At 46.5% G+C, this 14,492-nt stretch overlaps 2 protein-coding genes across 2 annotated transcripts; one reads left to right on the top strand and one right to left on the bottom strand.

Annotated features, from left to right (window-relative positions):
* Window positions 1–891: 891 nt before the first annotated feature.
* On the top strand, window positions 892–6,003 carry LOC120691347 (coatomer subunit alpha-3-like). Its single transcript, XM_039974387.1, has 3 exons — window positions 892–1,293; window positions 1,845–2,339; window positions 2,789–6,003. Exons 1-3 carry the CDS (start codon window positions 1,086–1,088, stop codon window positions 5,743–5,745), a joined length of 3,660 nt encoding a protein of 1,219 aa, XP_039830321.1. The 5' UTR covers window positions 892–1,085; the 3' UTR covers window positions 5,746–6,003.
* A 6,114-nt stretch (window positions 6,004–12,117) lies between these two features.
* Window positions 12,118–13,466, bottom strand: LOC120693048 (HMG-Y-related protein A-like). The gene is made up of 2 exons (XM_039976446.1): window positions 13,162–13,466; window positions 12,118–13,032 (listed from the first exon to the last, which is right to left on the bottom strand). The coding sequence occupies exons 1-2, from the start codon at window positions 13,246–13,248 to the stop codon at window positions 12,442–12,444; spliced, it is 678 nt and encodes a 225-aa protein (XP_039832380.1). The 5' UTR covers window positions 13,249–13,466; the 3' UTR covers window positions 12,118–12,441.
* Window positions 13,467–14,492: the final 1,026 nt, after the last annotated feature.

The following is a 14,492-nucleotide window of genomic DNA, read 5'->3' as shown; positions in this document are numbered from 1 at the left end:
TTGAAAATTGAGGGACTAAATTGACCCTTGGAGCAAAGTTAAAGGACCAAAGTGCCTATTTCGCCGTTATTAATAGCCACAAACCAAACGCACGATACCCCTATACAGGAAACTCACAGCATTGAACTATGAACCACGTATTTAGTGAATAACACAGTATCTACGGTATGAACCACGGAGACACGTTCTAATGATGAATTACGGAATAACATGGTTGACTGCACTATTCTGCCACCGGTATTTTTTAGATAAAGGGGTAAAATGCCCTAAAAACTATTGCCTGTTTGTTTTGCACTACAACTCCTAACACTACAAAAGAATTTTACATACATGAAGTATTAAATGAAGTCTATTTGTAAAACTTCTTTCACGGATGGATGTAACTTTACGCGACGAATCTAGTGACGGTAATTAATCCATGATTAGCTACAGTAATGCTATAGTATCCATCCTTTAATTATGCGGTCAAAGACTTCATTAGATTCGTCTCGTAAAATAGCGCAGGGGTCGTGGAGTTAGTTTTATAAACTGACTTTATTTAATATATTTAATTACCAGTTAAAGTTGTGCTAATGACTAGCGTAGCACAAACCAAACATGACCAAACAGCGGAATGGAATTCTGGGTTCCAAACAGCATGAACTTTTTTTTAGCATCAAACAGCATGAACTTCAGCCAGAGCAGAAGGATCCCGATCCCTGTTTTTTTTACAGCAACCCTCATCCCTGTTGACCCTGGGCTTCTCTTCCGGTTTTCCTCCGATCCAAACAGACCAATCCGCATTACGGCAAGGCAAATGTCTCGCTGACAACCCGGGCGCACCCTCTCCAACGTCTCAGATCGTCCTGCCCCAGCATCGAACGGCCACCACCCCTCCTACCACCTCACCCCGCGCCGAGGCTCATCACTCATCAGATCTCCCTTCCCTTCTCCTTCCCTCGTCCAGTGCATACCCCTCTCCCTCCCTCTCTCCCCTTCCCCCCTCTCCAGATCCACCGCCTCCTCGCCGCTCCTCTCCGCCGCGGCCAGGACTAGAGGGCCACGGGCTTCGCCGCCGCGGTGGACGGGGACGCCAGGCCGCGAGGATGCTGACCAAGTTCGAGACGAAGAGCAACCGGGTGAAGGGCCTGAGCTTCCACCCGCGGCGGCCATGGATCCTGGCGAGCCTCCACAGTGGGGTGATCCAGATGTGGGACTACCGCATGGGTACCCTTCTCGACCGCTTCGACGAGCACGATGGGCCTGTCCGCGGCGTCCACTTCCACGCTACCCAGCCGCTCTTCGTCTCCGGAGGTAATCAGCTAGATCTCTCCTCATCTCGGCCGTCCGGTGCGTGATTCGTCATGGCTGTAGACGTCTTTTCGGATGCTTAGCCCGATTGGAGGCGCGCGCGGGTTTCGTGGTCGTCTGATGTTTGGGCGATCCGTCGATTGTGTAATCCTGGGCGCTTGGACTAGACTTGTTTATAAGTTCTAAGATTAGATCGTTTTCGGTGGTAGGTGTAGTGATTAAGGAAATAATGGTTGGTATACGATGGGTTGGTCGGATCTGGTGCTTGTTTTATCATCTTGGCTTACCAGGATCCGCATGATAATTAATTCCTTTGTACTTATATTTTCCTGTGGCCATGATCCTAAGCAAGAGCTGGAATACCTGATTTCACAAATCACGAATGCATTCACACAAGCACGCACCAAAACCAATACCAAAACCACTGCAACTTGTGAAACTAACACATCCTTTAGTGCATTTACCATTGTTACTTGTAAAACAGTTAGACTTTGACATGCCATGTTTGAAAAATATGGATCTTCTAATATTCTGGTTACTCTGATGGGATGCAGGTGATGATTATAAGATTAAGGTCTGGAATTACAAGACACACCGCTGTCTCTTCACACTTCACGGGCACCTTGACTACATTCGCACCGTGCAATTCCATCATGAGTACCCATGGATCGTAAGTGCTAGTGATGATCAGACAATACGGATCTGGAACTGGCAGTCACGCACGTGTGTGGCTGTGCTGACTGGGCATAACCACTATGTAATGTGTGCATCTTTCCATCCCAAAGAGGACCTGGTTGTATCAGCATCACTTGATCAGACTGTTCGCGTCTGGGATATTGGAGCTCTGAGGAAGAAGACTGTGTCACCTGCAGATGACATCCTCCGTCTCACCCAGATGAACACAGATCTATTTGGCGGTGTTGATGCTGTAGTGAAATATGTCTTGGAAGGCCATGACCGTGGAGTCAATTGGGCCTCGTTTCATCCCACTTTGCCACTCATTGTTTCTGGGGCAGATGACCGGCAGGTGAAGCTATGGAGAATGAATGGTAAATCTTGTTACTTCCTGATCTTTCCTTTGCATGTGTTGTTTCTATTTGTGTGTTAGCTGAATAATAACAATTCAAGTATGCATAATTTGATATTTCAACATGACAGAATTACCTAATTGTATATATATATATTTGTTATCATGGTTCCTTTTTCCGTTGTGTTCAACATATCTTGCCTTCACGGAAATTTAGACCATTTAATCCTTAGTATGGATATTACAATATGATGTAACTTCTTGCTGAATGCAACAGGCATGCCTCACAATAGTGATTTCTTGATTCAGATTTTTTATTTAAATATTGCATGCAAAATGGTTCCACATGGTGAAGTTGGCACACACAATTCTGTTACTCATTAGATACTTCCATGTGTGGGAAAAAACTATGTACATTATTTTAATGGAAATATTTGAAATGTAATAATCTGCTTTTGCCCTTTATTACAGACACCAAGGCTTGGGAAGTTGATACTTTGAGGGGCCACATGAATAATGTGTCTTGCGTGATGTTCCATGCAAAGCAAGACATCATTGTGTCTAACTCAGAAGACAAAAGCATTCGCATTTGGGATGCCACAAAGAGAACTGGTATTCAAACATTTAGGCGGGAACATGACCGTTTCTGGGTTCTTGCTGCTCATCCTGAAATGAATCTTCTTGCTGCTGGTCATGACAGTGGCATGATCGTGTTCAAACTAGAGAGGGAACGCCCAGCCTTCTGTGTAAGTGGTGACACTGTTTTCTATGTGAAGGACCGATTTCTCCGATTATTTGAATACTCTACCCAGAAAGAAGTTCAAGTGGCTCCCATAAGAAGGCCTGGATCAGTTAGCTTGAACCAGTCACCAACGTCGTTATCATATAGCCCAACCGAAAATGCTGTCTTGATCTGTTCTGATGCTGATGGAGGCTCATATGAACTCTACATTGTTCCTAAGGATTCAGCTGGCAGGTCTGATTATTTGCAAGAGGCAAAGAAGGGAGCTGGTGGTTCTGCAGTTTTTGTGGCGCGCAACAGGTTCGCAGTCCTTGAGAAGAGTAGCAATCAAGTTTTGGTGAAGAATCTGAAGAATGAAATTGTGAAGAAAAGTCCCCTTCCAATTGCGACTGATGCAATATACTATGCTGGGACCGGTAACTTGCTGTGCAAAGCTGAAGATCGTGTGGCCATCTTTGATCTTCAGCAAAGACTGGTTCTTGGTGAGCTCCAGACTCCTGCTGTTAAATACGTTGCTTGGTCCACCGATATGGAATCTGTAGCACTGTTGAGCAAGCATGCAGTGGTTATAGCTAGCAAGAAGCTTGTCCATCGTTGCACATTGCATGAAACCATCCGTGTGAAAAGTGGTGCCTGGGATGAGAATGGCGTGTTCATTTACACTACATTGAACCATATGAAGTACTGTCTTCCCAATGGAGATAGTGGGATCATAAAAACCCTTGATGTTCCTATTTACATAACAAGGGTTGTTGGGAACAATATTTTCTGCCTAGATCGTGATGGGAAGAACAAGTTGATTGCAGTTGATGCATCTGAGTACATTTTCAAGCTCGCACTTCTCCGAAAACGCTATGATCATGTTATGAGTATGATTAAGAACTCCCAGCTATGTGGACAGGCTGTTATTTCTTATTTACAGCAGAAAGGTTTTCCAGAAGTTGCTCTGCACTTTGTGAAGGATGAGAAGACCAGATTTAACCTAGCTCTTGAGAGTGGTAACATTCAAATTGCAGTTGCTTCTGCAAAGGAGATTGATGACAAGGATCACTGGTACAGGTTGGGAATTGAGGCCCTGAGGCAAGGAAATGTTGGCATTGTGGAATATGCATACCAACGAACAAAGAATTTTGAGAGGCTTGCTTTTCTGTATCTTATTACTGGCTATTTGGACAAGGTGGGCTTTATGTGCAAAATTGCTGGACAGAATAATAATTTGATGGGACAGTTCCACAATGCGCTATATCTTGGGGATGCTAAGAAGAGAGTTGAGATCTTGGAGAATGCTGGGCAGCTACCGCTTGCTTATGTTACTGCTGTTACTCACGGGCTCACTGAAATTGCTGAGAGGATCGCTGCTGAACTGGGTGAAAATGTTCCTTCACTGCCTGAAGGAAAATCTCACTCACTGCTGATTCCCCCTGCACCTCTTACAGCCTGTGGTGATTGGCCATTGCTGCGTGTGATGCGTGGAATTTTTGAAGGTGGACTGGATGCAACTGGAAGGGCAGAACTTGAGGAAGATGATGAAGCTGCTGGTGCTGACTGGGGTGATGAAGATTTGAATATTATTGATGCAAGTGAGGTGGTGGCAAATGGCGCTGATGGTTTTGTTGATGCGGAGGAGAATGAACCAAATGAGGAGGATGGTGAGGAAGGTGGCTGGGACCTGGAAGATCTGGAACTTCCACCTGAAACAGAGACTCCAAAAGCTGCTGGCAATGTTCGCTCTGCTGTATTTGTTGCTCCTACACCAGGCATCCCTGTCAGCCAGATTTGGACTCAGAGATCGTCTCTGGCTGGGGAGCATGCAGCTTCAGGGAACTTTGACACAGCAATGCGGTTACTTAACCGCCAATTGGGTATCAAGAATTTCGCTCCCCTGAAGCCCTTGTTTCTTGATCTGCACATGGGCAGTCACACATATCTGCGTGCACTTGCTGCTGCTCCGGTAATACCAGTTGCTGTTGAGAAAGGATGGAATGAGTCTGCTAGTCCTAATGTGAGGGGCCCTCCTGCACTTGTTTTCAGCTTCTCACAGTTGGAAGACAGACTCAAGGCTGCCTACAAAGCCACAACAGAGGGCAGGTTCCCAGAAGCACTGAGGCAGTTCCTAAGCATCTTACATACCATTCCTGTTATTGTGGTGGACTCACGGAGAGAAGTTGATGAAGTGAAGGAATTAATTGAGATAGTGAGAGAGTACGTTCTTGGTCTGAAAATGGAACTCAAGAGAAAGGAATTGAGGGATGATGTTACCCGTCAGCAGGAGTTGGCTGCTTACTTCACTAATTGCAAGCTTCAAAGAGTTCATATGAGGCTTGTGCTTGCAAGCGCTATGGCTCTTTGTTTCAAGCAGAAAAACTATGCTACTGCAGCACACTTTGCAAGGATGCTTCTCGAGAACAGCCCCCAGGAGGCTCAAGCAAAGAAGGCTCGGCAGGTGCTGCAAGCTTGCCAGGACAAGAATGATTCTCACCAACTGAACTATGACTTTAGAAATCCTTTCGTTGTCTGCGGTGCTACATATGTTCCTATCTACCGTGGCCAAAAAGATGTTTCCTGCCCATATTGTGGATCCCGGTTTGCACCTTCCATCGAGGGGCAGCTTTGTACCATATGTGAGCTTGCCACAGTTGGGGCAGATGCATCAGGCCTCCTCTGCTCCCCTACACAGTTGAGATAAGCAATGGAAGCTACAAGCCCCTATATTCTTTCTAGTGTCAAAAGTTCGAAATGTAAGACTTTCATCATATATTTTATCAGGAACTTTACTGATTGTAAGGAATAAGTATTATACATGGTTTTATCGAGTTTCTTACCATTTTTTTGTTTGCTAGAGACTCCTGTGATCACTTGCCATATGATTTAGACTTATGATCAGCCCGTGTAAGCTATGCTATACATTGATGTATGCAAAATTTATCTCGCTCTTTACCGCTCTTTTTCGATGTCTCAGGTTGCATTGAATCTGTATCCGGAGCTAATATTTGCTTGATACGTTGGTTTTATGTGATATATATGTTGGTTTCTCTTCATCAGATGGATTTATGGAGCCACCCATTTCGGTCCATCTGGTCCTGTGTTGATTGCTCATCTGCTATAAGCGGAGGCGAGAGCCTAGATGGGGCCGTGTCTGCGCTGAATGGATCGAATGTCATGGGCACAGCTGCCCTCCAAAATTTTTTTGAAAGAAAATCTTGTTATTTAGGACTATTAAATAAAATCTGTTTATAACTTTTTTTATACGTATGGATTGTAAATCGCGAGATGAATATAATAAGTTTAATTAATTTATAATTAATAGATGATTAATATAGCATTATTATTGCAAATTATGGATTAAGTAGGTTGATTAGATTTATCTCGTGATTTACAACTTATCTCTGTGAAAAGTTTTGTAAACAGATTTTATTTAATACTCCTAAATACTCTTTGATGTGACAGATGTAACAAATTTTTTGGAGGGAACTGTGGCTGTGTTTAGATCCGTAAAATAGTGGTAAAAAGAGTCACATCGAACATTGTGGCACACTGTAGCATTTTTCGTTTGTTTGTGGTAATTGTTGTTCTACCATGACCTAACTAGGCTCAAAAGATTCGTCTCGTCGTGTATATCAAAACTATGCAATTAGTTTTTTTATTTATCTACATTTAATGTTCCATGCATGAGATAAAAAATTTGATGTGATAGGTGAATAGTGAAGTTTGGAGAGAGAAATTTTGGAAGTAAACGCAGCCAACATCGAGGGCTATAAATTAGCGAAGAGGGTTGCAAAGCGAGCTGTGAGTGTAGCAAAGGGTAAGGCGTATGATGACCTGTATCAGCGGCTAGGCATGAAAGAAGGGGAGAAGGACATTTATAGGATGGCTAGGATCCGCGAGCGGAAGACAAGGGACATCAACCAAATCAAATGCATTAAGGATGGGACAGATCGACTGCCAGTGAAGGATGAGGACATCATGGATAGATGGAGAGAGTACTTCGACAAATTGTTTAATGGGGAGAGTGAGGGCCCTACCCTTGAGTTAGATGACTCTTTTGACGATACCAACAGACGTTTTGTGAGGAGAATTCAGGAGGTAGAGATCGGGGAGGCTTTGAAGAGGATGAAGGGAGGTAAAGCGATGGGCCCTGATGGTATCCCCATTGAGGAGTGGAGATGCCTAGGAGATAGAGCAATAGTATGGTTAACTAAGCTTTTTAATCTCATTTTTCGATCAAACAAGATGCCGGAAGAATGGAGGAGAAGTATATTAGTACCTATCTTCAAAAACAAGGGCGATGTTCAAAATTGTACTAACTACCGTGGGATTAAGCTGATGAGCCATACGATGAAGCTTTGGGAGAGGGTTATCGAGTATCGCCTAAGAAGAGTGACAAGTGTGACCCAAAATCAATTTGGGTTCATGCCTGGAAGGTCAACCATGGAGGCGATTTTCTTAATACGACAATTGATGGAGAGATATAGGGAGCAGAAGAAGGACTTGCACATGGTCTTCATTGACCTTGAGAAGGCGTATGACAAAGTACCGAGAAATGTCATGTGGTGGGCCTTGGAGAAGCACAAAGTCCCAACTAAGTACATTACCCTCATTAAGGATATGTACAAGGATGCGACGACGTTTGTCCGGACATGTGATGGCAACACCACTGACTTTCCTATTAACATAGGCCTACACCAGGGGTCAGCATTGAGCCCTTATTTATTTGCTTTAGTGATGGATGAGGTCACAAGGGATATACAAGGTGAGATCCCTTGGTGTATGCTCTTTGCTGATGATGTGGTGCTAGTTGACGAGAGTAGAGCAGGGGTTAATAGGAAGTTAGAGCTGTGGAGACGCACATTAGAGTCGAAAGGGTTCAGACTTAGTAGGACCAAGACCGAGTACATGATGTGCGATTTCAGCGCGATTAGGCATGAGGGGGGAGACGTTAGTCTAGATGGACAAGTGGTGGTCCAGAAGGATACTTTTCGCTATTTAGGATCGGTGCTACAAAAGGATGGCGACATTGATGAAGATGTTAGGCATAGAATTTCAGCTGGCTGGTTGAAATGGCGACAAGCTTCTGGCATCCTTTGTGACAAGAGGGTGCCACAAAAGCTAAAAGGCAAATTCTATAGGACAGCAATTCGTCCGGCGATGCTATACGGTGCTGAATGTTGGCCTACAAAAAGGCGACATGTCCAGCAACTGAGTGTAGCAGAGATGCGGATGTTGCGGTGGTTTTGCGGGCACACAAGGAGGGATAGAGTCCGGAACGAAGTTATTCGGGATAGGGTCGGAGTGGCACCAATTGAGGAGAAACTTACCCAGCATCGGCTGAGATGGTTTGGACATGTCCAACGAAGGCCTCCTGAGGCGCCAGTGCGTAATGGGGTTCTTGAGCGGGTCGATAATGTAAAGAGGGGTAGAGGTAGACCTAAACTGACGTGGGATGAGTCGGTTAAGAGAGAACTTAAGGATTGGAATATCTCTAAAGAGATAGTTTTGGATAGTAGCGCTTGGAGACTAGCTATTAATGTGCCTGAATCTTGAACTTATTTCTTTCGAATTTCATCTCTAACCTACCCCAATTTGTATGGGAAAAAAAGGCTATGTTGTGGTGATGGGACTTCTAATTTCCTTGTTGCTTACTTCATCACATATTCACATATATAATGGTACGGTTCAAGGCTGGCAAATATACCCTTGCCATGGTGTACGGTTTTGTCCCAACAGATTCGAAGGGTGCCCTGTTCTTACACGAATTCCTGGGGGTTAAACAAGTGCTGTTCTTTTGTGTTCGTTTCCGTGTTTTGACAAACTTTGGGCGTGCACTAACAAAGAGGGCGACCGTACTTGTCTTGCACATTCTACACCTGCAATTCTCTTTGTAATATGAGTTTTTGCCGCGATTTTTAATGTTAGAATCTCATTATCTGTCCACTGTCGCCACGGATGATGCATGGTTAGTTTTGTGTAGTTTTGTTGCAACACCACCTTTCCGCAGACGCTGAATGTATTATTGTAATCCCTCCGCTTCTTTCTGAATTTTCTGAATCCTTGCTTTGTATGATTGTTTCCACGGATGAATAGTTACGTGCGATACTGTATTTACGTTCTAATAAGTTCGTGGTTTGTGCCTCTGCATACGTTTCATGTACTGCTTTAGAATTCATCAACGGGCGATGACTCGGAGCAAAATTTCCATATGAAAAAAAACTCAGCCAAACAAATTTCAACTCAGATTTTCGTATATTCACTCTCACTCAGAGCGAAATTCAACAGAGATTTTCAAGCATTCACTCGCATGAAGTTCAGCTCAACCGAACAAATTCCAAAACCTCACAAGGACGGATCTTGTTCCTTTCGGTACCAGAGATCGGACACTACTTGAAAAGGACCTCGAGCGTTGCTTTCGAATCAGATTGCTTCTCAACAGAAAAGAGATGGGCGGGTCAAGGGAATCCGTATCCGATCGGCGAAAACGACTCGGGGATTATGCAGACTTTCAGAGGACGTATACCACTCCATCCGCGCCTCTGTTCATCTCAGTTTCAGGCAGCTCAATTAAAAACCGGGGAAGGTTAAAGTCCAAGCAAAGTTAAGAAGCAACACATTCTCCCAGAAAACTCAACGGGGCATGATGAGTGAACCGGCAGAAACATTGAAGGTGACGCAAAACCAGCCTGTAACTGCACCCAGGCCAAAAATTCCAACAAACTCCGTTTATTTTCAAGGCTGCCAAGACTTTTTTTTAGGGCAAATCAGAGAGCTTCATTAATAAGACTCAACATTACAATCCTTGTTAGCGACCTCCATCAGCCAGTTCGGGAGATCACCAACCCAGGACATCACCGGTGAAGACGCTGATGGCCTACGTGCACACAAGTGCGCTGCCTCATTGCCTTCCCGGTTAACATGAGTACAAATAAAAGAAGCAAAAGAAAGACTAAGCTCTCTAATTTCATGCCAAACGCCAGCGATAACGCTACGAAATCCATCATCTGAGCGAACAAGGGTAGCCACCGTTGCATTGTCTGTCTCCAGGACCACCCTTGTGGCCTCCTGCTCGGCTGCTAGGATCAGCCCGTCCCTCACTGCCAAGGCTTCTGCCATCAGAGCATCTGAAACACAGGGGTAGAACCGTGCTGCAGCTGCCCGGACACTCACGCTGTGATCACGTAGTACAGCCCCAGTACTTCCGGTCGAATTACTCAGTGAGAACGCTGCATCGGTATTGACTTTCATCCATCCAGAGGGTGGTCCTGACCATCGCACTCGGGTTACCTCCTGCCTCGAGGACGTATCTGTACCAGAGCCAATGAAGTCTTCAAGCATCGAAGATATGTGCCTAGCTGCTGCCGCCGAACGCCATTCCTCTTTGCCATGCTTCCTTGCATTATGTCCTGTCCACAGCGACCACACCCTGCAGATGATCAACTCAGCTGAACTTACAGAGCAATGATCACCTGTTAGCAAGTCCTTCACCCAAGTCGCCTGATGTAGCTTTGGAATTTTAATCCCTGTCAGCTTCTTCACCTCGTCCCAGAACATCCTTGCCACCGGACATTCAAAGACTATATGAAACAGAGATTCAGTAGCAGCTCCATAGGTATAGCACGCAGCTTCCGGTTCCACATGCCAAGACTGAAGCAGTCTACTAAGGCCGTGTGTTGTGTTAGTTCCACGTGTAAAATTTTTTGCATTGGAATCTTGTTAATTTGAAGTATTAAATGAAGTCTATTTATAAAACTTTTTGCACAAATGGGTTGTAAATCGCGAGACGAATCTAATGATGCTAATTAATCCATAATTAATCAACAATTAGTGGATGGTTACTGTAGCACAACTGTTGCAAATCATGGATTAATTAGGCTCATTAGATTCGTCTCGCGATTTACAGCTCATCCATACAAAAAGTTTTGTAAATAGACTTCATTTAGTACTCCATGCATGTGTCGAAACATTCGATGTGATGTTTTTTTTGCGTTTACGGGATTTATGAGGTGTGATCTAAACAGGGCCTAAAGTGAGATTGTCTGACAGATCGTGATCGTAAGACTGTGTTTAGTTGGTGAAAAAGTTTAGGTTTTGGTAAGCACATTTCGTTGTTACTTGACAAATAATATCCAAATATGAACTAATTAAACTTAAAAGATTCAGTTTGTGGTAATCAATTAGATTGTGTAATTAGTTATTTTTTTAACTATATTTAATGTTTCATGCATGCGTTCGATGTGACGGGTACTGTACAATTTTTTTTTAGAGCTAAACAAGGCTTAAAGCTTAACTTCACGGAACAGCACAGCAGTAGCTGCAACTTGCGTAACTGACAAGCATCAATACGTGTCATGCTCCCAGGAATCAGAATTCAGGAACCCACCTAACCGAGTCTTCTGTGCAGCAGCCTTTGTTCTGCTGCTGCGCTGGTGATGCCACCGTGACTGTGTTTAGTTCGCGAATTTTTTTTTAGATTTGAGTACTATATCACTTTTGTTGTTATTTGACAATTAATACCTAATTATAAAATAATTAGATTTAAAAGATTTGTCTTGTCATTTACAGTTGAACTACGTAATTAGTTTTTTTCAATTGCATTTAATAGTTTTTTTTTCAATTGTATTTAATGCTCCATACATATATTCGAAGATTCGATAACAAATATTATAGGAAAATTTTTGGGAACTAAACAGAGCCCATATGAAACCTAGGACTGGCCAGTGTCAGTGTGTCACCATCGCCCAGAACTGACATCGGATCACCGCATCCGGTGGGGCCGTGATCGGCCGATCTGTTACGGGCGCTTCTCCACATCAGCGGATCACACGCGCTTCATCAAGCACGGCAATCTCCGTATAATCTGAGTGACAGCAGATGTGATAGACTGACCGTGTTCATCGATCATTCCTAACGGGGCCGCAGACTGAATCACACGCATATTCCACGCGATCATGGAACAATCCAACAACAAGAGCACGAGGATGCAGCAAGAACGCAACCCAGCCATCATTCTTGGCTGTCGGCAGAGGTAAACAATAGCAGATGGATCATCACGAACCGAGACAAAGACTGGGAAATCAAACGATCAGACTAACTGCATTGCATTGCGCGCGAGCGACAAGGAGATGAGACACAAGATACACCGCCGGAGGTGAACCCCTCCGGCGACCTCCAATAGTAAGGTAGCAACACCACGACACACCGCCGGCCACCGCCGCCATCTTCGCCCCGCCGTCCACTCAGACTCTGCTCCTACACGCTCCCGGAATTAGACAACAACACGAACTGAGAAGAAACCCCACATCAGACAACAGCTGGAACAAGAGCAAAATGTTAGCTAGCGCCTGCTCTGCACCCCGCCGTCCACCTGGCCTGCCGGCGAGAGGTCCGCGCATCACACGAAGCCGACCTCGGCGAACTGCGGGCGCGCCGCCTTGGCCGTCGCGGGCGCGCCGGGGCGCGGGCGCGGCGCCATCCCCTCCGGGAGCGGGTTCTTGCGCGGGCGGCCGCGCGGGCGCGGGATCTTGGGCGGCGCGTGCGGGTCCCGCGGCTTGGGCGGGCGGCCGCGCCGGCGGGGCGCGGCGGGCGGGGGACCGGCAGCCCCGGGCGCGCCGACGGGGCCGGCAGCAGGGAAGCCCGGTGGCCGCACCTTCGGGGGCCTTCCGCGCCCGCGCTTAGCGGGCGGCTGCGGCAGAAGCTCCGGCGCCTCCTCCTCCTCGTCGGCGCAGTCGTCTTCGTCGACGCCGCCGTCAGCTGGCGACTCCGGCGCCGGCGGGGCCGGCGGCGGGGGCGGGGGCAGCGCGTACTTCCCCCCCGCGACGGCGACGAGCTCCCCGGCGGTGGACATGCGGGAGAGGTGCGCGGCGACGAGGGCCGGGTGCGAGGCCGGCAGGTCGCCGCGGGCCTCCGCCTCGATGCGGCGCGCGATGGCGGCCTGGCTGGAGCCGTTCTCCTCCGCCAGCGCGGCGATCGCCGCGACGATCATCTGCAGGGGGGGGGGGGGGGGAGGCACGGCACGCGCAACGGAGTCAGTCAAATTCGGCAAACCGGCGCAGATCTGGCGCAAAAGGATCGAAGCAGAGGGGGAGGAGGTAGGGTTCGGAAGGCGGCTCGCCTCGGGGTAGGAGGGGGGCACGAGGTGGGAGGCGGCGGGGGGCGAGCCTCCGCCGCCGCCACTGGGAGTGGGAGTGGGAGTGGCCATGCCTTGCCTGCCTCGGCCGCGCCTGGCTGCTGGCTGTCGCTTCCTCTCCCTCTCCCTCTCCCTCTCCCTCTCGGCGTGCCTGTGCGTGGGGGGGAGTGGGAGGGAATTGAGGGGGCGCAGCGCACGGGAGGAGGGGGTGGAGGGGGGCCGCGACGACGCGGATCTGAGACCGGGGGCGCTGCCGCTGAGCGCTGAGGCCTCAGGGAATGCAAGTACAGTTTCGACAAGGAATCTGTCGGGTGGTGTGGTACCGGGGCGACCCGGCTCGGGGCCGCTCTCCAACTCCAACGGTGGGTTCGGCCTTTCGGCTCAGCTCGACCGTTCCGCACTTAATTTGTTTTTTTTCTTTGGGCGGCTGACCAGACCAAAGACCACGGCACTAAAGTGCGGTGCGGTGGAAAACTGATGGGTGCAAAAGAAAGAAAAACTCCGTGGAAGAAAAGAGAAAAAGGAAGTTTCGGGGAAATTGTAAAAAGTGAGGAATTAAAGGAAGCACGACATGTTACGGCGAACCATTTTCATTGATTTCATCAGGTGGATAAAGAAAGAAATAATGAAGACGTGATGCGAGTTTAAAGGAGTGTTATCGCACACATGGAACCGTTCATGGCACCAACCTTTCTCCGTCATCATCCATGTAAACTTTATTCATGTTGCTTCGTAGACATGATATGCTCTAATCGAACAAATTAACTGGCAGCGTGATTAACATGCTGCTAAAGGTACCGTTTCATGTGATGTCGAGCTATTTTTTATGATGTAATTGTGTAAGGGAGGACAACTGCCTATAAGCAGGGGTGATGCCACGGTATGCTAGCCTGGTGCACAGGCCCGGGATACAATAAACTTTTACCATTAAATTTATAAATATTTACCATATATCATAAGAAAAATTTGTTTGTTACCTAATGGGTGTACAATCTCAATTTTTATGCTAATTCACAAAATGGTAAACAAAGGTAAGCTTGTAGGAGAAAAATAGAAAATTATTATGCTAAAAACAATGGCTATTATTCCATGCGCATTGTTAAATTTCCCTGGAGCTATCACTAGTTGCTTTTGTTTTTTTATGGGACTAGTTGCTTTTGTTATTAGAGCCCTTGACTCGTCACTGCCAGCTACTGCCATGATGCCTTTATTCTCTCGAGTTGATAAGGGGATTTTAACTTTATATCATTATAACGATTGCCAACTCCTGAGATAGCATTTTTATTTTTGCAATTATAGAATCAGCACGGAAGAGA

This window comes from Panicum virgatum, chromosome 9N, assembly GCF_016808335.1.
Source record: "Panicum virgatum strain AP13 chromosome 9N, P.virgatum_v5, whole genome shotgun sequence".
Lineage (NCBI taxonomy): Eukaryota > Viridiplantae > Streptophyta > Magnoliopsida > Poales > Poaceae > Panicum > Panicum virgatum.
This window is presented reverse-complemented; position numbering and strand designations above follow the sequence as displayed.